Source organism: Salvia miltiorrhiza, chromosome 2 (genome assembly GCF_028751815.1).
Source record: "Salvia miltiorrhiza cultivar Shanhuang (shh) chromosome 2, IMPLAD_Smil_shh, whole genome shotgun sequence".
Classification (NCBI taxonomy): domain Eukaryota; kingdom Viridiplantae; phylum Streptophyta; class Magnoliopsida; order Lamiales; family Lamiaceae; genus Salvia; species Salvia miltiorrhiza.
Window position 1 is genome coordinate 44,896,020 of NC_080388.1, and position 22,171 is coordinate 44,918,190.

Below are 22,171 nucleotides of genomic sequence, written 5' to 3' on the forward strand. Positions count from 1 at the left end.
AAATTATATTTTGATTTGCTAGCTAGCTAGCTTTTAACTATCTTTTTTTTAATGGAAATAAACAAAATTAGTTCTTAGGTTTGAGTGAAATGGCTACATTAATATAAGAATAACATACATGGTTTCATACTTTCATATTCTGTTTGAAATTTATTTTATCGCATGGATCGGGGTTTTCAGGTATCGTATTTATTTTCATTTATTAATTTGAAGATTGAAATAATTTATGATGACTACTTACAAAATACTGCAATTTTTCTTCCTTCTTTGTCTTACATTTTCTTATGGATTCTTGAGATAAGAAAGCACAATATTCCAGTGCGATCTTTATTTTTAAAAATTGGGCCAAAGAAAAATAGAGCTAAAATAGAAAATCTTTGTAATGTAACAACTAACAAATGGTGACCTTACATCTTATCTTATACTTAAGAAATTTAAGTTATACTAGTAGTACTTCCGTGTCATACAAACATCATACATGGGATGTACTATTCTTTATTTTTAAAGTATAATTAAAAGTATACAAATTAGAATTTACACAAAAATTATATAGCTAGCTTTATTTGCAAAGGTGTACATATATATATGTCATATATTTACATATACACCACAGTGTGATATTATTCTTAAAAATCTATATGCTAGTGTTATTTATAATGCGAAGTCGAATGCTAACATTTACAAACAATATCTTATTTTTTAAAAATTTGGAGGGATTTTATCCAAAAAATATTTCACTGGAGTACAAAATTAAGCTACTTTTCGGTTGGAAAAAAAATTGTGCTATAACTATATATTATGTTAAACACACTTTCATAAATTTTCAAATATATATTCCAATAAATAGGTTTATATTAAATGTTACTCCCCCTGTTCACTAAAATTATAAAGGAAATCTTTTGACACTGAGTTATAATACAATTTTTTTTTGATAAATTAAGTAAATAAAGAAATTCAAAGACCACACGGAGGTCGACACTCGAACCCAGTACCTCAGGTTTTGACATTAACCACTTATTGTTAGACTATCACACGCACACTTAATAAAAAGTTATTAATTGTATTGATAGTGGATAAAGAGCTTTACATTAAGAGCAAAATTTGTAAATAAATGTAAGTTATAAGGATAAAATTGTCCAATTATTGGTGAGATAGTATCTAAAATAGAAAATGCTTATAGTTAGAGAACTTACAAAAATAAAATAAATGCATAATTTAAGGGTACATAAGGAGTATTTGTTAGCAATTAAGTTAGTATCAAGTGAAAGATCTATTAAATACCGTCAACTATATATCTTGCTTTAATATATAGCATAGATTTGAAGGAAGATTAACAAAAAAAGAATTTTTTAGATATTTTTCTTATGTAGTTGAAAATCCTAAATCGAACACTTCTTTTATTTGGTTAAATGAGAGTGCATTAGGAAATATAAGAATTCAAACATTATATAGTTTAATTTTGTTTTATTGTAATGATGCCAATGAAGCCTAATTTAAATGGCAAAACTGAGGCACCCAAAAACTCTCATTTGTGAGAGATGTCTTGGGTTTTCCACCTTTATGTGGTGTAGAGGTCTCTTCTGCGTGCAGATTGCTCATTTGATTATATTTATACACCTCTTGTAATTTTAAAAAAATATTGTTTTAGCGTAGTGACGAAAATATCCCGCTTACCAATTCGCAGAAAACGTTAATTCATTGGCGTAGTTTGAGAGTTTGTCACTTCTATTTTGTTGAATTTGGATTTTTGGACGAAATAGTAAAACATTTATAGTAGCAAAAAGTCGGGTGAAATTGGAGCAATGTGTAAACATACGTATCCCTTGCCTCTAAAATGTTTACATTTATTTAACTAATACATGAATAACTAATTTTCTATTAGATAAAACTATATAAGAGGTCTCTTATATAGTTTAAAAAAAATGCTAAATGTATTATTTTATAATAAAAAAATGCTAAAAACACTAAGAAAGTAAAATGGAAGGAAATTCGAAGTTTAAGTTTCCCATTTAAGTGCGACATAAAGGTATGAAATCTTAGGCCAAGAAGTGGTCCAAAATGCCAATATTTTAAATACCAACAACATTTATCCAGAAATCCCCCAACATGAAGTTAAAATTTGGGTGCAACAAAAAATGTCATAATAATAAAGTAAAGGACAACGTGGCCACACACATATTTATTTCGAAGTGGTTATTGAGCTTTTAGTACAAGAGTCGTTGGTATGTATATATATGGTTATGGAGCACATAAAAATCTTTTTCTGGCATGTAATAGTGTATTAGCAATTCTAAATGCTGCACAAACTCGACATACAAACATCATGCGATATCGTTATTCAATTATAATATGTTATGATTCTCTATAGTTGGGTCTCCATATGGCTGAGCATTCGCATTTCTAATTGAATTTTTGTCAAATTCGATTCGATATAAAAATTTGAAATTTTCTTAAAATTTAATTCGATCTGAATTATATTATTCGAAAATTCGAATCCAAAAATTTTAAAAAATTCGATCCGAATCGAAAAATCAGAAATGTAAAAAAAAATCCAAAATATAAACAAATTCCAAAATTCAAAAAAAATCCAAAATGCATATCAACCTAACCAATTATTTAATTAAGATTGAATTAAGGTCTTAATTAATAAATCATTAATTATAATTAACGAAGATAAGAGTATAGTGTTAATATTTAGAAATATTTAACTATATATAAGAACTAATCTATATAAATTTATGTATAATATTATAATATTATAAATATACTTCGGATTTTGAATATATATATATTTTTAATTTTAAACCTATCAATCGGATTCGAAAATCTGAAAAATCCAAACCAAACTTTAAATTTCGATTTCGTTATCAAATATTTGAATTTCGAGCATTTTGCTCAGTTTTCATACGCTAATTTACACCTTTTGTAGAAAAACAAGTTTCATATATTAGCCATAAAATGGAAATCTATAAAATATATAAAAGAGGAGTTTTCTCTCTCCATCTTTTCTCTCCCTTCTCCTATCAATTTTTTACTATTTTATTCTCTTTTTTTATTTATAATTTTAATTCTTTTCTAAACATCGTCAAATTTATTTTATGAAAAAACATTCAATGTGCATCTTAATTTAAGTTCGGCAGAAGATCTTTTTCTTTGTTAAAATTTTACAACTTTTTGTTTATGTTTATGTATGAAAATATTTCTTTATTATTATTATGTGAAATTCTCTATAATAATAACGTGTAATATTAATATTCATTATCAAATAATTTAAAATAATTTAATAACTATAATTATCATTACACTTTATACATAATTGAAAATTGCATTTATAAATTTAAACCATATTTTGCATTTGTTATATTTTATTTCTGTTTAATATTTATATTTATTTATTTATTTAATCATATCGTTTAATTCAATTTTGCCGTGCATCACACGGATAGACGTAATAGTAAATATAAAATAAAGGAGCACTCTATAAAAAAAATTAAAAGTAAATAATGGCGATAATTATGAAAGGGGTGGGGGTATTTTTATATATATACACATTATGAAAAATAATTGAAGAAATGCAAGGACACGCAACTGCATGTTGGAAACAAGAGAATTATACAAAAGTAAATTCTCTCGCGCGCGCGCTCTGTCTCTCATCGCTTCACACTTACATTGCCATGTGAAAAACGAAGAGTTAGATCTAATCGTATGCTTTGCAACTGAGAGAGCAATATACTCTGTATCAACCTTCTGCAAGCTAGAGAAATGGAGAGAGAGTGGAGTGTGGTGAGGAGGAGAAGGGTAGGTCGTCCTTGTCCCGAGAGAACTCCGGTGAGGCAGCAAAATTTTCCTAACCATAGGGCTTATCCTAAACCCAAGTCAGCGGTTGATCGGCAGGAGATCTGGAAGTCCAATCAAGGAGATACTTTCTTCTTTAATAATTTTCCAGAAGGAACCTGGATTGAAACACTGGAGAAGAGCTTCAATAAGATTGGTAAGGTCATTGATATTTTTCGACCCAGGAAAAAAGACGTTCGAGGAAAATCTTTTGGATTCGTGCGTTTCGAGAAGGGTTTAGATGCGGAGAAGATTCTGGGAGATTTGAACAACATATGGTTCGGTAGCTACAAGTTGAGAGCATATACTCCAAGATTTCAAAGACCACACATAGCAGATTACTCAGGTTACAAGGAGAATCTGGAGAAGAATGAAATTCTGGTAAAGGAAAAACACCCAAAGGCGAATTTCGGAAGAATCTTAACGGTGAACAGCGGAAGGGAAGCAGGAAAAACATTTGTCGATGCTCTTCGAGGAGCAAAAAAGCCCTCGACCTTTCCGGCAGATGAAATCATCGGATTCCAAACAACGGAGGGTGAGACCGAATGGCTCCGAAATTCTTTCACAGGTTTCATGAAATCGGAGTTTATTTGGGAAGACTATCAGGAGGAAATAAGTAGTGAATGTGCAAACAACTTGAAGATTTCTTCTTTGGGAGGCAATCTCGTGTTGATTCAAAGCCTGAATAAGTCACCGGTGGAGGAGCTGTTGAAGGAACTTGATGAATGGGTGAATTTTTGGTTAGAATGGATCCGTCCATGGTCATACGTTGATGTAAACACGCAAAGAACAGTTTGGACTAGATGGCATGGGGTGCCTTTGCAGGCGTGGAGTACTAGGTTCTTCGAGATTACAAGCTCTCGATTGGGGAGGCTACTCAAGATTCATGAGAATACAAAATCTAAGAAAAGGTTGGATTTTGCATTTATCCAACTATCAACGGGATTTGTTACCATTAATAGGTGTTTTGAATGCATCATCGATGGTGCTCATTTTAAGATCAATATTGTTGAAGTTGAAGACCTGCCATTAGAGATTCAACCGATGGAACACGATGGACAGTCAGTTTCGGAGTTTGAGGAGGAAACGGATGAGGAGGAGGAGGCGGAGCAGGTCTCGACGTCACCGGCAAAAGCTCAGATCGGAGAAATTTCACCACCCGATGGAGACGGAGGAAGTTCATGCGGGAAGACGACACAGTTGGCCGAGCTTTCAATTCCCAACAGACATGCAGCCGCCTTCTCGAACCCCGAAAAGATTTGTTACGGCTCAGATACGGCACAATCTTTAGGCGGCTTATTTCTAGAGGAGACGTTGAATAAAGAAATGACAGCTGGCAACCCAGAGGTGGAGATTTCGAAAAGTGGAGGGGAGATTTACGGAGATCAATTCTCACCTACTGTTCTCGGCCCAAGCAGCTCTCAAGCTGAGTCTCTCAAAGCAACAGTGGATATAAGCCCACTAAAAGAAACGGATCCCAAAGCCCATTGTGCAAGAGAGAGCAGCCCAATTATCTGCGAATCACTATTGCCGCAAACTGTAGAAGGAGGCGAAATTCAGCCTTGTGAATTTTGTGGGCCTACTTCACCGACGAGTAAGGACAAGGAAGCTGGAAAGGAAACTCACCTAATTGAGGAAAAGCAAAAAGCAGATTCCCTAAGGATTGGTAGTGGAAATCGAAATCATCAAAAAAGAAGAGTGGGGGGTGACTTTTCTTTAAAAATGGGGGCCAATCGTTTTCTTCAATTCAAACTCAAGAAGAATCCAAATAAATCACAAGATCGAAGGAAAGAGAAAGGTAGGGTGATCGAGGGCAGTGAGATGGAAGGTGAGCTTTTCAGTGACAGATCAACTGCAACGTTTGCAAAGGAACAAGCAGATGAGGAAACTTCAATCGAAATTGTTTCGAGTTCCTTGGAAGAAGGGAAGAAAATATGGGAATTTGGGAAAAATCTGGGGTTGATTAGCTCTCATGCGGACTTGGAAATCGCAAAGGAGCTGGCGGAATGTAGAGAGATTGCAGGGGTCAGGGAGAAAAACATTTTAAGTGATAAATGAAGATGCTCTCATTCAACATCAGAGGGCTGGGGAGTAAGATGAAAAAGAGAGAAATTAGAGAGCTCGTTAAACATCACGACCTTGATTTTTCCTTCATCCAAGAGACAAAAATGGGGAAGATAAGCGATATGGACATCAAGCTAATTTGGGGATCAGATAATGTGGGAGTGGCAGAGAGACAAGCGGACGGTAGATCAGGGGGAATCCTTACAATGTGGAATAACGTTCGCTTTCATAGTTCGAGCCAGTGGGATTTGCCGGGAGCATCAATTGTTAACGGTCGATGGCTCTCAGGTAATGTTGATTGTTGTTTGGTTAATATTTACGCTCCCCAAAGTTTTTCAGATAGAGTTGTGTTATGGGATCAGATCAGTTTGGTGGTGGAACAGAATAAAGATGTGTGTGTCTGTGTTGTCGGCGATTTCAACTCTATTAGAAACGGATCTGAAAGGGTTGGTAGAGGGTCTCAGTTCCAGTTGAGAGATGTGCAGTCGTTCGATTCTTTTATTAGGAACAACAATTTGGTTGAACTACCGTTACAAGACAGGAAATTCACGTGGTATCAACCACAGGGGCAGTGCAAGACAAAGCTTGACAGATTCTTGGTAAATGATAAATGGTTGGAGGCTTGGCCGCATTCTAAGGTGAGAGGTCTACAAAGGTCGGTCTCAGATCATGTTCCTATCCTTATGGAGACAAAGGCGGTTTTTTGGGGACCACAGCCTTTCCGATTCTTAAATGCTTGGACTAATCACCAAAGTTTTGAGCAAGTGGTCAGAGAGTCATGGCAAAAAAGTGGTATCACCGGATGGAGTTGTTACGTGTTCAAAGAAAAGATGAAAAGGCTGAAGGAGGATCTTAGGAAATGGAATAAATCAACATTCGGGCACATCGAGGACAACATTATTCAACTGAAAGATCAGATTATGAAATGGGATGCTATTGATGATGCTTTGGGACTGGATGAGGAAGAGGTCATCAAAAGGAACGAAGCCAACGCTGATCTCATTATCCAGCTAAATAATCGTGACAGCCTACTTGCTCAAAAATCAAGGGTTAGATGGATTAAGGAAGGGGACGTCAACAGCAGTGTTTTTCACAAGGCAATCAGGGGGCGAAAAATCAAGAATGAGATGGCGGGGCTGCTTCTCGAAGGGGATTGGATCGACGATCCAACGGAAGTGAAAAGAAAGGTGAGAGAACATTTCAAACTGCAGTTTAGTAACAGGAACAGGTGGAGACCAACTGTTCCAGAGGTGTTCGGTCAAAAGAGAATTTCAGATGACAACAGAGATTTACTTGAAGCACCGTTTACTGAAGAAGAAATCAAAGAAGCAGTTTGGAATTGTGATAGTGGGAAGAGCCCGGGTCCGGATGGATTTAACTTCCATTTCATGAAGAGGTGTTGGGAGATCATCAATGAGGATCTGATTAACGTTTTCAAAGAGTTTCATTCAAATGGAAAGATAGCTAGAGGTTGCAACCCGTCGTTTATTGTTCTTATTCCAAAGAAAGACGCCGCTTCAGAACTGAAGGACTTCAGACCTATTTCTTTAATCAATTGTCTTTACAAGGTAATTGCAAAAACTCTGGCTTCTAGAATGAAAAAAGTGATGAACTTCATTATTTCAGAAAGTCAGAGTGCTTTTATTGAGGGAAGATACATTCTTGATGGAGTGGTTATCCTGAACGAGATTGTGGAAGAGGCTAAAAGGAAAAAGATTGACACTTTGCTGTTCAAAGTCGATTTTGCAAAGGCCTACGATACAGTCGATTGGAGATTTCTTGATAGAATGTTGGCAGTGATGAATTTTGGGGAAAGATGGAGAAATTGGATTGTCGGCTGCCTCAGTTCAGCGACAACTAATGTCTTGGTAAATGGAAGCCCTTCGGGGGACTTCCAAATGGAAAGAGGGTTGAGACAGGGAGATCCACTATCACCGTTTCCTTTTTCTCGTCGCAGCTGAGGGACTGAACCTCTTGGTCAAAAGATCAGTTTCTAATGGGACCCTGGAACCATTCAAATTTGGGAGGGACAGATTGGAGATATCTCACCTTCAATACGCGGACGATACAATTTTTGTATCTTCCGCAAAGATTGAGAACGCATGGGCCTTCAAGTGCATCCTTAAGTTATTTGAGCTCCTCTCAGGTTTGAAAGTTAACTTCGAGAAAAGCAACCTCATGGGAATTGGAGATGTTGGTGAAAATTGCAGGGAGATGGCAGAGATTCTTGAATGCACAAAGGGGGAGCTTCCAACGAAATATCTGGGAGTCAAAATTGGGATCAGCTTATGCCGAGCGATGAACTGGGAGTATTTGGTTGACAAGATTAAAAAGAAGATTGCTAACTGGAACAACAAAAAAATCTCGTTTGCCGGCAGGTTAACTCTTTTACGATCGGTCCTCTTCTCATTGCCGATTTACCAACTTTCTTTTGCTAAGCTTCCTAAGAGTGTGTTGGCTGAAATACGCTCTCTTTTTTGTAAGTTTTTGTGGGGAAGTGGGAGTTTTGGGGAGCGAAAAATCTGTTGGATCAAGTGGGAGGAGTTGTGTTTAGATCTTAAGGAAGGGGGTTTGGCCATAAAAAATTTGGAGTGGTTTAATATCGCTCTCATGTCAAAATGGATTTGGCGATTCCTAACTGAAAAAGAACTTTTGTGGGCTAGGGTAATCAGGGCAAGTCAAGGGGAAATAGAGAAGGAGGGGGATGGGTTCCGAGTGAAGGGAGGAAGAGGCGGAACAAGTGGGTGGTGGAAAAAGGTGTTGAGTATTAGTTGGGGTGACGGAGGGAACTGGTTCAGGGAGAATATGGTTTTACAAGTTGGGGAGGGGGAGTCGACCAGATTTTGGCAACAACGATGGGTTGGGGAGAGGAGTTTGGTGGATATCTTCCCTAGACTTTTTCATCTGAGCTCCAATAAAGATGGATTCATTAGTGAAATGGGAGAATGGTTTGAGGGAGTGTGGAGTTGGGGGTTATCGTGGAATCGGGACCTAAGGGGGAGAGAACTTGATCTTTTGTCTTCTCTAAACTCTTTGATTTGCAATATTCATATGGTCGCAGGAAAGAGAGATGCTTGGAAGTGGAAGGCGGGCGTATCCGGAGCCTTTTCTGTTAAAACGGCTTACAAATCTTTGAGCATGGTAGCAAGGCCGGGTAGTCCCAGCTCAGACGGTTTTGATTGGCAGCAGATATGGAAAGCCCCGGCTTCTTTTAAGGCTGTTTTAACAGCTTGGAAAGTTCTTAAGCAAAGGTTGGCGACTTGTGACAATCTTCTAAGAAGACAGGTACCTATTTCTTATTCTGAGGCGAGGTGTACCCTGTGTAAGTCGAATCAAGAGTCGATTGATCACCTTTTCTTTGAGTGCCAAAGGGCGGTGGAAATTTGGAATGAGATTTTGGTTTGGATTGGAAAAGTGGCAGTCAATCATCATTCGGCAAAAGGTCATTTCTTAGCTTTCACAAATCTTGGCAGGAAGGAGGAAATTTCCTTTCTTACTGGTCTTTGGAGTTGTACTATTTGGTGTATGTGGAAACAAAGAAATGGTTGCAAGTTCAATCAAGAGCCATGGAACAAAGATAAACTGATTGCAGAAATCAAGTCTATACTGTGGAGTTGGAGGATGGCTTTCGATTTCAAGTTGCCGGTAACAGGATTCAGATGTTGGTTCGTTGCAGCCACATTGTCTGGATAGTTATTGTTTCCGTCAGCTCAAGGTTTCTTGGTGTTGGAGTGGTTTTAACTGTTTTGTGTAAGTGTGTAATTGTTATGTTCTTTTCCTCTCTCTTTTCTTTGTTTTGAACTCTTAGGTACTTCTGGTACCTCATTTTATTAAATGATTTCTCTTGCCTGATCAAAAAAAAAAAAAAAATCGTATGCTTTGCCCACAATGAAATGAATCTACTTTAAAAAAAACAGTGAAATGAATCTTAATCAAAGTTTAGGGCAAATTAATTAATTAATTTGACATTAGGCATAGTTGGCATGAATTGAATCAATTGTTTAATGATCACTTTTGCAATATGTATGTTTGTCTCTAGTGATGGCATATATATCATCTTCCAATCTAATTCCTGGTAATATATACTCCCGTTGTCCCACGAATCTTGATGCATTTGTTTTCGGCACGAGAATTAAGGAATTGTAGATTAGTATTTTAAATGTGTAGGTAATAAATTAAGTAGAAAAGTGATAAAGTAGAAGTGTGTGAGTAATAAAATAGAAAAGTGATAATTAAGTATAATTAAGAACCCTTATTTTTTAGCTAATTGTTACTATATTTATAAATGCATGAAGATTCGTGGGACGACCCAAAAAGAAATATGCATCAAGATTCATGGAACGTAACTCATTAATTTATATATTGTTTTTTCATATATGTGATAAATTGTAGTAAATAGTAACGTACTTGTCAGCATTGTTTGGGCTCTTGCCATTTAACATAAGGTAAAAAGATACATCTCCAATGGCAGACACAAGTAGATGCCAACCTTTTCTTTTTCTTTTAATTATTAAATTTTTTGAAGCTATACGAAATTATCTTCAATTCTTATTGAACCGACGCCATTGAAGATCGAATCGTTGAAGATTAGGAGAGGTTAAAATTAGAGTGTGAGAGAAAGAAAAATAGCTAGACAAGACAAATAACACTATCGAAAGATCGATTTTTTTATTTATTTAATAAAATAAGAAATAAATAAACAATGGATACGATTTTCAATGTATCAAATGTTTATGCATTTTAATATACATTAGTACTTTATAATAGATATATTTAAATATGAGAAAAATATATATAAATAATGGAATCCCTAACAACATTTTTTTGTGCATCCTCCCTTATTTGTATATTTATCATACAATCACAGTAGCCGCGCAAATGATGTGATGTCATGTGGCATATATGTATATAAATTTTACATGTGTAGACACACCGACACATAAACTTTAGTTGGGTTGTCCATTTTCACACAACGAGTGCGTGTTTGTGTGTGGAATGTAATAACTAAATAATTGAGTGACGAAATTGCTTCCCTTTAACGTGAACTACTACTACACTAGTAAGTAAAGGATATGAGAGTTTGAGATAAAAAAAATCATCAACTCCCCTATTATATTTACTTAATATATATTATTATAGTATTTTCTTGTTCGATTTGCATATTGACCACATATTATTTACTGTAAATTTGCTATTACACAGGGCACAAATGTCTTTTCATTATAAAGTAAATAAATGAGTTGGTTTGTTAAAACTTAAAAGAGTATATATCATTGTATTACGAAAAAGAGAGAGAGAGAGAGTCTCATTGCATCATATATTATTTGTGCGATTCATTATCATCTTGATCTGACGCTTCACCTTCCTATCTCTATATTAGTAGGCGTGTGTGACTCGTGAAACATTGGGCCACTACAATTAATATCTATTTTGGAATATTTCGGCTATATTATCTAATCTAATTTATCATTTTTCTAAAAAAACAAATAAAATTGGTTCATAAAAACCAAAAAAAGTTGGTTCAAAAAGACAAAAAATTATCATTAGACATGTGGCGCATATATAATTTCAAGACAGAAAAAAAAAAGAGAAATGATATAGATTCATACTTCTTAATTTTAATTTTTTGTTAGGAAAACAATTGAGTATCATATAGGGTGTAAATTGGAAATTTTCAAAATAAGTTTATACATCACGATGAATTTTATCTATATAGTCAAAATATTCTGATCTTTGTCCTGAAAGTAAACTAAAAATGATCGGCATTAAAATAAAACTTATACATTAATTAGTGAATATTTGTCTTAGTACAAAGAGAGATTACATGTTTTTTTTAGGGGAAAGAGATATTACATGTTAACATTTAATTTTATTAATATGCTGCCAAAATGAGTGGATGTTTATTGACACCAATTAAAAGATGAAATTTATTCAGATTCGTCATAATAAACTACTTCTCCAAACAAATTAAATCATATTAAACAACTAATTATCAAGAAGGGTCGGGACATATCATCAATAGACATACAACACATAATTAAATAAACTGTTCCAAAAAAAGCCATCAAAACTAAAACATTCAAGGCAGTTTAGATCGAGGGGACGTTTGATTTGGTGGATAATAGGATTAATTAAAGAATTATTAAATATATATATATATATATATATATATATATTTGGAGTGTTAAATAATTATTTAATTGGATGTGTGGGAAATATTTCATGCATGTTTTGAATATATACCAAAATTCCTGATGATGATGGCTAGTTAATGTACTTGTAGATCGCAATTTCACTTGTTAGGGAGTTTGCTTCTTATGTTTACAAGTTTCAGCAAAGAAGAATCAGTGAATCAAGATTATGAGCAAGTGCAAAGCTCTCAAATTATCTTTTTAGCTTACAACACAAGTCTATTAATGGTGCATGAAAAGGAGTCTACTAATCTACAGACAAGCTGATAATGAATGTCAACAAATGTCATCAGAAGATAGAAGATCAAGTCTTGAAGAATAAAGCTAAAGACTAAGTTAATCTACTCGCATCAATTAATGAGATTAGCTAATAATCAGCTACCCAAGGTCTACTAAAAAAAACAAAGTCAAAAGTGGAGACAACACTTGTAGAACGATGTAAAACCTTTTCAGAACACCACTGCAAGATGTTGTAGGTGCCAAAAGCGATTTGCTGTGAGCTAAATGGGAAGAAGTTGCATTGAAAGAATGGAACAAGAGCTCATTCGGAATCATTGAACAGAAGATCAAATCTTTGAAGGATGAGTTTCAAGAATGGGACACCCTCGACGATGTGTTCGGCCTTGAGGAGAATGAGATCATAAGGAGGAATGAAATCAGAGCAAATCTCATCCTTCAAACGAGGAACAAGATCAGTCTACTACAGCAGAAAACAAAGGTCCGACGGCTTAAGGAAGACGACCTGAATTCCAGCTTCTATCATAGAGTAATTGTCGGTCGGAGAAAGAAGAACGAAATGGCAGGGCTGCTTGAGAACCAGTGGATAGAGGAGCCGGCTAATGTTAAGGCGAGAGTCAAGAGCTTTTTTGAAAAATTTTACAGGAAAAGAAATAGAGTTTTACCGAATATTCCCCAGAATTTTGCTGCTCGGAAACTCTCAACTGAGGATAAGAGATGGATGATCAGACCGTTCACAGAAGAGGAGATTAAAGACGCCATTTGGAATTGTGAAGGAAGCAAAAGCCCGGGGTCGGATGGTTTTAATATCAATTTTTGGAAATCATCGTGGGAGGTAATTAATCAAGAAGGACTTTATACAGGTTATGAAAGAATTTCACGCTCATGGTAAAATCCCCAGAGGTTGTAACTCATCATTCATCGTTCTCATCCCCAAGAATGAGGAGGCGTGCTCTCTTGACGAGTTTAGACCTATTTCACTTATCTGTAGTCTCTACAAGGTCATCGCCAAGATACTAGCAGGCAGAATGAGGGTCGTTATGGACTCAATCATCTCAGAAAATCAAAGTGCCTTTATCAGCGACCATTATATTCTTGATGGAGTGGTGATTTTGAACGAGGTTGTTGCTAAAGCTAAGAGAAGAGGCAAGGGGAGATTTATTTTCAAAATCAATTTTGCAAAGGCATATGACTCGGTGGAGTGGGACTACATCGACACTATGCTTGACCGGTTCAATTTCGATCTCACCTGGAGGAAGTGGATTAAAGGTTGTCTCTCTTCAGCCTCGGCGAACGTCCTGATCAATGGATCTCCCTCGGGGGAGTTTAGTTTGGAAAGAGGCCTTAGACAGAGGGACCCGTTGTCCCTGTTTCTCTTTCTCATTGCGGCTAAAGACCTTCAATCTCTGATCGACAGAGCTGTGGAAAGGCAACTAGTGCAGCCTGCCGAGATTGGTAAGGATAAAATAAAGATCTCGCACCTTCAATAAGCGGACGACACTATATTCATCTTGGATGATAATAAAAGCAACGCAGAGGCGGTGAAGAATATCCTGAAGCTTTTCGAGCTTCAATCGGGCCTTGCGGTGAACTTCAACAAGAGCTGTTTGATGGGAATTAGGGTAAACAAAATAAAGCTCGCGAGGATGGCGTCGGAATTGAATTGCAAAGTCGGCACCATTCCTTTCAAGTACTTAGGAGTAAAAGTCGGAGGTTGTAGTAAAAGAGTCGTAACTGGAATTATCTCATGGAGAAAGTAAGGAAGAAAATCGACGGTTGGAAGATGAGAAAACTATCCTTGGCAGGTCGTATCACCTTGGTGAAAGCGGTTCTGCAGGCTATTCCAATCTATCAACTCTCTTTATCTCTTATTCCAAAAGCAACTTTGAGATCCCTAAACTCTTTATGTTGCAAATTTTTATGGGGTGGGAGTGCGAGCTCTGGGTCGATTTCGTGGGTGAAATGGATTGATTTATGCACCAATAAAAAGGAGGGGAGGGGGGCTGGGCTTCAGAAATATTGAATGGTTTAACAAAGCCTTGGTAATGAAATAGGTTTGGAAATATCTTGATGGGAAAGGGAAGTTATGGGCAAGAACAATTAGATCGATTTACGGGGAGGTCGAGTGGGGGGAAGATGGGCTGATTCTGTTGGGGCAAAATAGGTCTAGGGTTGGTTGGTGGCCAAAAGTCCTGTCTTTAGGTTGGGGTCAGTCGGAAAAGTGGTTTGTGGATAACATTAGGCGTAAGATTAAGAATGGTAAAGATACGAAATTCTGGGTGCATCGGTGGGTGGGTTTGAAACCTCTTATGTTCGTCTTCCCTAGATTGTTCTATCTTAGTGCCAATAAGGATGCTCTTATTAGCGACTTGGGGAAATGGGTGGATGGGGGATGGGTTTGGGATCTGAAATGGAGGCGATAGCTCTTTGAGAGGGAGTCTGAGGCTACTAACGAGCTTTTATTTGTCATATCTAGTGTTGTCCCAAGTGCAGGAAGTGACGATGGATGGACATGGTGCACGTCCAAGGATGGTATTTTCTCAACAAAAACAGCATATTCAGTCATCATGGACACTAGGAACGCGGAGACGCCGACGACCTTTAATAAAGAGATGATCGCGAAGGTTTGGGATACACCTGCTCCTCAGAAAGCAAGAGTGACAGCATGGAGGATCTTGAGGAATAGATTGCCAATATGCGACAACTTGCGGAAGAGGAACATACCGATGGTTGATGAGGAGATTATGTGCAATATGTGTTTCCACCAAATCGAAACGACAAACCATCTGTTTCTTCTATGTCCGAAGACTGGAGTGGTGTGGGACGAAATCCAGAGATGGCTAGGAGTTAGCGCTGCGCGGCCTCATTGCGCCGTTTCACATCTTGATTTTTTTGCACATCTAGGCAGAGGGAAGAAAAGCCAAAAATTCTTAACAGCGCTGTGGATTTGCATCATTTGGCTTCTCTGGAAGCGACGCAACGAAAGTAGATTTGAAGGTAAAGCTTGGGACATTAAGAATACGATATACGATTGGGGATGTGAAAGCAAGAATGTGGAGCTGGAACAAAACTTTCAGGCAGCTTGATAAGTAATTGAGTTTTTCTTCTTAGTTTTCTAGTGATTTATTCTTCTCTCATAGTGTAGCGAACGGTTACGGTACCTCTGGTACCAGTGGTCTTTTTTAATAAATTCATTTTCTTAATTAAAAAAAATGATTAGATTTTGAATAGGGTGTCCTCCAATGGCACTATTCATCTTTCCTCCTATAATAAATACCCGAGAACACTACAAATGAATCTCTCAAGCAATCAACATTCAAAATCTTTCACCAACTTTTGAAATTTGCATTATGAATTGAAGGATATTAAATAATAATTCAATTTTAGAATGATAAATAATTATATAATTCTTTTTGAGAGAAAAGGCATATCATATAAATCAAAACATATCAGAGTTTACAATATCAAGAAGCCAAATAGGAAAGTTTGACGTCCACATTTGCTCACCTTGAGAAACCACAGCAGAAGCAGCTAAAGCATGAGCTGCTCTATTTGCACTTCTTCGAGCATGACAAAACTCCAACACCACATACTTGCGCGCATGCTTAAAGACCTCCCACAAATCATCACAAAGAGAATCAGACCCTCCATTCTCATCCTGAAGCACATGAATAGCAAGAAGGGAGTCGGAGTAAAGAAAGAATGGACCGATATCTTGTTCAATGCAAAAGCCAATAGCAATCATCATAGCGTGGAGTTCCCCAAGTAAAACCGTAGGCGTGAATCCAATCAGTCGGGCACCAGCAAAAATGATTGTACCTGAGGAGTCTCTGACAATGAAACCCGCTCCCACCTTCTGTCCATCCTCTTGGAAAGCTACATCCACATCACGCCGGCAGCAGCCCGGAGGCAGTGCGAACCAGTCCTCAGCACCTTCGTTTGGCCAAAATCTGTTGCTTAATAGTTAAAGAGTGCTGAGCATCTTTGAAGACCTTCAACATAGCATCACTCATTTGGATATACCTAACAAAAGAGACGCCATCAGTGCTATGCTTGAACTCGCGCAAGCACTTCCACGACGCCCAAAGCTTGGACAACCACTTCTCAACTCCATCCTTACCCATGCTGTCCCAAATCGCCCCACACATATCCTCCAACGAAAGCCATTGAATTGGTTTGATGATATCCCAAAACTCGGAGTTCTTCCACGCGTCACGGACTTTCTCACAGAACATAAGGCAATGCGTGGTTGAGCCCCATTCTTTCCAACACCAGGAACATATCCCGTTAGTCGGGATGTGGTGCCGCAACAAGTTGACGTCAGTAGCAATAAAGTTCTTAAGAGCTCGCCACGCAAAGTGTCGCACTTTGGGCGGAATGTTAAGGCTCCACACACGCTTCCACAATTGGGAACCTCGATCAGTCGAGGTGGAAGCCAGAGCTTTGTAGAAATCTAAGGAAAGAAGGTAGCATGATTTCACTTTGTATTGTCCTTTCTCATCATAGTTTCAGTAGCACCAAAGCATTATCATCGCAGAGAACGATTGATCAAACTTCGAGCAGATCCTTGCACCTGGCACCCACGGGTCTTTAAATGCGTTAATTTGACTTCCATCTCCAACCTTCCAGCCCATGGCGGATCAAATCGCGACCCCAGCAGATGGAGCGCCACGTGAACGAACAGTTGGGAGGGGTAAGAGCGTTAAGGATGTCCGAGTCTCTATAGTACCTTGCTTTAAGAACTTTTGCGAGCAAGGAATCTGGCTTGTGAATAAGTCTCCAAGGAATCATGGTGAATAAGTCTACAAAAATTAATTCAAAATCATGGTAGAGGAATCGTGGGGGATTGGATTCCAGTTACAGAGAAAAATGAAAAGAGAATGGGCCAATGGGGGAAACGAGAATAGTAGCAGGATCAAATCGGGCGTGGTAGTTGATACAGAGACAAAGGAAAAGAAGAAGACGACAGTGGACCGAGGCAGTTGCAAAGAATAAGGAAACTGAAAGGGCGAGGCTTAGGGGAGAAAGGCCGACAGCTACAACTTGATAGTTGGTGAGTAGGGGTGAGCAAAACTGATCTGGAACCAAATAACCAAATTGAACCGTTGGTATTTGGTCGGTTTGGTTCGGTTTTGAACTGTTTTGGTTTGGATCGGTTCTAATTTTAAAAAAAATAAAAAAAATGCTCAAATCGATTTTGTATTTAAGAAATTCAGATGAGACCAAATCGACCGAAGTTTTTTAATTGGGAAAAGGTGCAGATTGGCCCCCGAAGTAGTAGCCCCTATAGCGTATAACCCCTCTTACTCACTGTGTGTGCAACTAAACCCCTGAACTCCGAGAAAATGGTGCAAATTCCCCCCTCTGACTAACGGCTGTTAACGACGTTAGGTCGGAGGGGGGAATTTGCACCCTTTTCTCGGAGTTCAGGGGTTTAGTTGCACACATAGTGACTAAGGGGGGTTTTACGCTATAGGGGCTACTACTTCAGGGGCTACTACTTCAGGGGCTAATCTGCACATTTTCCCTTTTTTTTAATTATCTCTCATCTTTTTTTTCTCTCAAAAAGTCACGCACAAAAAAATAGGGAGCCCTCCTCCTCCAAAATCTGATCGCCGCCGCCGCTGATTCAAGCTCCGACGAGGCCAGGCGAGGCTGGCCGAGGGCGCCGCCCCTTTCCCTCTCTCCTGGGCCTTAAACCCGGAGCTCTCTCGGCTGCACACGCTCAATGTCAAGGGCGAGCCTTAATAATTCCCCCCTTTCGTCCGAAATCGCCGCCGCGATATCCGGCAAACCGGCCACCTACCGCCAACGACACCCACCGCATGCTCTCTATCTCAATCTGTGACAGATCGCGAGCCCTAGCTTTTCTCGATGAGGAGTCGCATCTTTCTCTCAAATATGGCGACATCGTCGCCACCGCTGCTAAAAGGTCGGCAAGAAGCCAATCCATGGCTCCAGTGCAGCCGCACCCGGCCAGAGAGCCGCCTCCTGCTCGATTCTCCTCTGAAGAGGACGAAGGATTGAACCTTAGCACCGGCCTGCCTCCACCGCTCGAATTTCGAACGAAGAGCGCCGTGCACGCTCCCCATCACCACCGGCTGCTCTATGTCAAACTTGCGGTTGTCCTATGTGCTTTGCTTCAACAAAAGGCAGCGCGAAGGTCGCCCCCAAATCACGCCGCAGAAGCAAGCCAGCCGCCTCGAAGCATCACGAGTTTGTGATATTTGGCAAGGCGTCGGGGCCATCGCCAAATTTGACGCCTCTCACAATGTAACGATCATAACCTCCTTATTTTCGCTATTTCTATATAATGTCGATTTGATTGGAATTGGAATTGGATTAATCGTTTGTGTTGCTGATAAAAGATGATCCAACAACTTGGTGATTCAACCACCGTTAGCGGCGGTGCAGTGGCCGAGAGAGAAAGAAGGCTGAGTGAGAGAGATGAGAGTTAATTAAAATAGGGAAAATGTGCAGATTAGCCCCTGAAGTAGTAGCCCCTATAGCGTAATACCTCCCTTAGTCACTGTGTGTGCAACTAAACCCCTGAACTCCGAGAAAATGGTGCAAATTCCCCCCTCTGACCTAACGTCGTTAACAGCTGTTAGTCAGAGGGGGGAATTTGCACCCTTTTCTCGGAGTTTAGGGGTTTAGTTGCACACACAGTGAGTAAGAGGGGTTATACGCTATAGGGGCTACTACTTCGGGGGCCAATTTGCACCTTTTTAATTTAATAAATTATTATTATTATTATTATTATTATTATTATTATTATTATTATTATTATTATTATTATTATTATTATTATATGTGTATATATATATATATATATATGTATATTATACTTACAATTTGATAATAATTAAACCATCTTTGTAAGGTTCCAATATATTTTGTTTGCTCAATTGTTGATTCATCTTTGTAGGGATTCTAATCTATTTTGTTTGCTCCATTGTGTTGCACAACTCAGACATATCTCTTTAAGTTGTATGTGACTAGCTTTATGATAAATAGTTTAGTTGAGGTTGATTTAATTTATTTTATTATCAAATATTGATTATTGTAATGAGAGGTAATAGGTTTTTAAATTTTAAAATAAAATATTGTGTCAAAGTTCGACTAAACAAAAAATTGAATCGAAATCAAAGTTTTAAGTATGATTCGAATTAGATCGATTGGAAGTAAAATTTTTGTTTGAATCGATTGATATTTTTTAAAAATTTGGATGATTTGATTATAGGAGGTCGAATCGATTTTCAACCGAACTGGCCGATTGCTCACCCTCTATTGGTGAGAAGGGGAAAAAGGAGGAGTTAGGGGTGGTAAACCTGGGGCCAGTGTATGGGTTAAATTTTAGTTCATTTTTTGTTCAAATTTTTATTCTTTCTTTTATTTTTATTTTTATATATTTTTATTATATTTTCATTAATGATAAAATAGTCTATTTATAGAAAAATGGTTTAAATTAATATATTTTTACGTTTATGATTGTTATTAACTTTTTCGTAAGTAAATTAGTTATTTAGAAATATTAATACTTTATATTTAATTCGGAGTGAATTTTGAAAATAGCCACTTTGAAATAGTAAATTTAAAAATTGGTCACTAAGATAAAAAAATTTAAAAATTGGCTACACTTACCGTTTTACCCTTCACATAAAAACTTTAAAAATTATCCACGAATTCACAACTAGCACTAATTTTAGCTGTGAATTCGAGTTTTAAAATTTGAATTCACAACTGAATAGAGTTTTAAAATTTTAATTCACAACTGAATAGCTAGTGTTGGTTGTGAATTTGAGTTTTAAAGTTTGAATTCACAACTAGAAACAATGTTAGTTGGGAATTCAAGTTTTAAAGTTTGAATTCACAACTAGAAACAATATTAGTCGTGAATTCAAGTTTTAAATTTTGAATTCACAACTAGAAATATTGTTAGTCATGAATTCAATGTTTAAAAATTCAAATTCATGACTAGCATTATTTCTAGTTGTAAATTCAAAATTTAAAATTTGAATTCACAACCAACAATAGAGTTGGTTGTGAATTTGAGCTTTAAAACTCGAATTCACAACTAACACTAGCAATTTAATTGTGAATTCATCAATCTGGTTGTGAATTCTAGTTTTAACTCGAATTCACAATTAAAACAATTAGTTGTGAATTTGACCTTTCAAACTCGAATTCACAATCAATACTAATGATTCAGTTGTGAATTCATCGAGCTGATTGTGAATTCTAGTTTTAGTTGTGAATTTATAGATCTGATTGTGAGTTCAAGAACATTAAATTGTGAATTTATAGATCTGATTGTGAATTCAAGAACATGAATTAATTATTTAAAATTTCTTTCTCTTTAATCGATCTCTCCAATAAAATTCACAAATAATCACTAGATAAGTAAATGGAGTGATCCAGCTCACATTAATAAGACAAATACATAAATTTCTACAAGATCTCATATTGGAAACAAATTGAGAGGAGAGGAAAAATGAAAGACACAAAAACATGTTAACGGAACATGGGCGAATAGTCTAGCCTAGCAAAAAACATGTTTTCTTCTTGCATATGAAATTATTTCAAACACTATATCAATTAATCTAATTGATGACTTCATCTTTAGAGGAAAATGGAAAATGATGGCAAAATCCCCCCATAATGCGATCAGGAATTTAAAATCATCTTCTATTTATGGCCTGGGTCGTCGATGATGTCATGCTAATAAGCATCACTCATTTTGCATTGGAGTTGCAGAGAAGAACAAAGGTAGTCAGTGTTGGAATAAATAGCTTATTTAATGTCATAATTATTTTGTAACAAGAGACACATCTCTTCGAACCAGAAGGGTGCACCTCTTCGGACTGAAGAGTTACGTCCTTTCAAGAAAACCCCTGGATCACTATAAATAGGACCCTCCAGAATGAGATTAAACACAGTAACGAATTCAGATAATCAACTTGTCATATTAGTTTAGTTTACATACTCAGTCCCGAGTATCAAGCCGTTCGACCGGATAGCGATCTCCTAGTGCTAAGGACTCGTCTATCATCACTAAACCGTTGTATCTTGGGGCCAATTACTATAGATCCGCGAGCATAGAGCAGAAATAATTTTGCCTTACGGAGAGAGATTTAATCTCGCCTCGGTTTTGCATATTTTTCCATTTATCGTCATTTATTTTCTACACTCCCAAATAACAATACAAAATTAGTGTGGAAAGATGGCGACATGAAGCATCACCAACAACAACAACGTTCCAACTGTTCCGGTCAACGTTCCAAATGCTCCAGCACTTGCTGAAAAGCAAGAAAAATTCTCAGGTTCTGAATTTAAACGTTGGTAACCAAAGATGTTTTTCTATCTTACTACTTTGAATATGGCTCGTTTTCTGAATGAGTCTCCTCCAACTGTAGGGGAAGACGAAACTGATCCGCAAGTGCATATCGCATATGATGCATGGCATCATAGCGACTTTCTGTGTCGCAACTACATTCTGAATGGGCTAGACAACACTCTCTATAGTGTTTATTCTAGCACCAAGACGTCCAAGGAGTTATGAGACTCATTGGAGACGAAGTACAAAGTAGAAGATGCCGGCTTAAAGAAATTTATAGTCGTTCGTTTTCTGGACTATAAGATGGTGGATAGCAAGACTGTTGTCGAACATGTGCAAGAGTTTCAACTAATCTTGCACGACATTCTTGCCGAAGGTATGGAATTGTCTGAATCCTTTCAGGTGACTGCAGTGATAGAGAAATTACCACCACACGGGAAGGACTTCAAGAACTATCTCAAGTACAAACGCAAGGAGATGGGATTTGAAGACTTGATCGTTCGTTTGA

General features: G+C 37.3%; 1 protein-coding gene across 1 annotated transcript; it reads left to right on the forward strand.

Annotated features, from left to right (window-relative positions):
• The first annotated feature begins 14,893 nt into the window (after nucleotides 1–14,893).
• LOC131009585 (uncharacterized) lies at nucleotides 14,894–15,412 on the forward strand. The gene has a single exon (XM_057937000.1). It carries the CDS (start codon nucleotides 14,894–14,896, stop codon nucleotides 15,410–15,412), a length of 519 nt encoding a protein of 172 aa, XP_057792983.1.
• The last annotated feature ends 6,759 nt before the right edge of the window (nucleotides 15,413–22,171 follow it).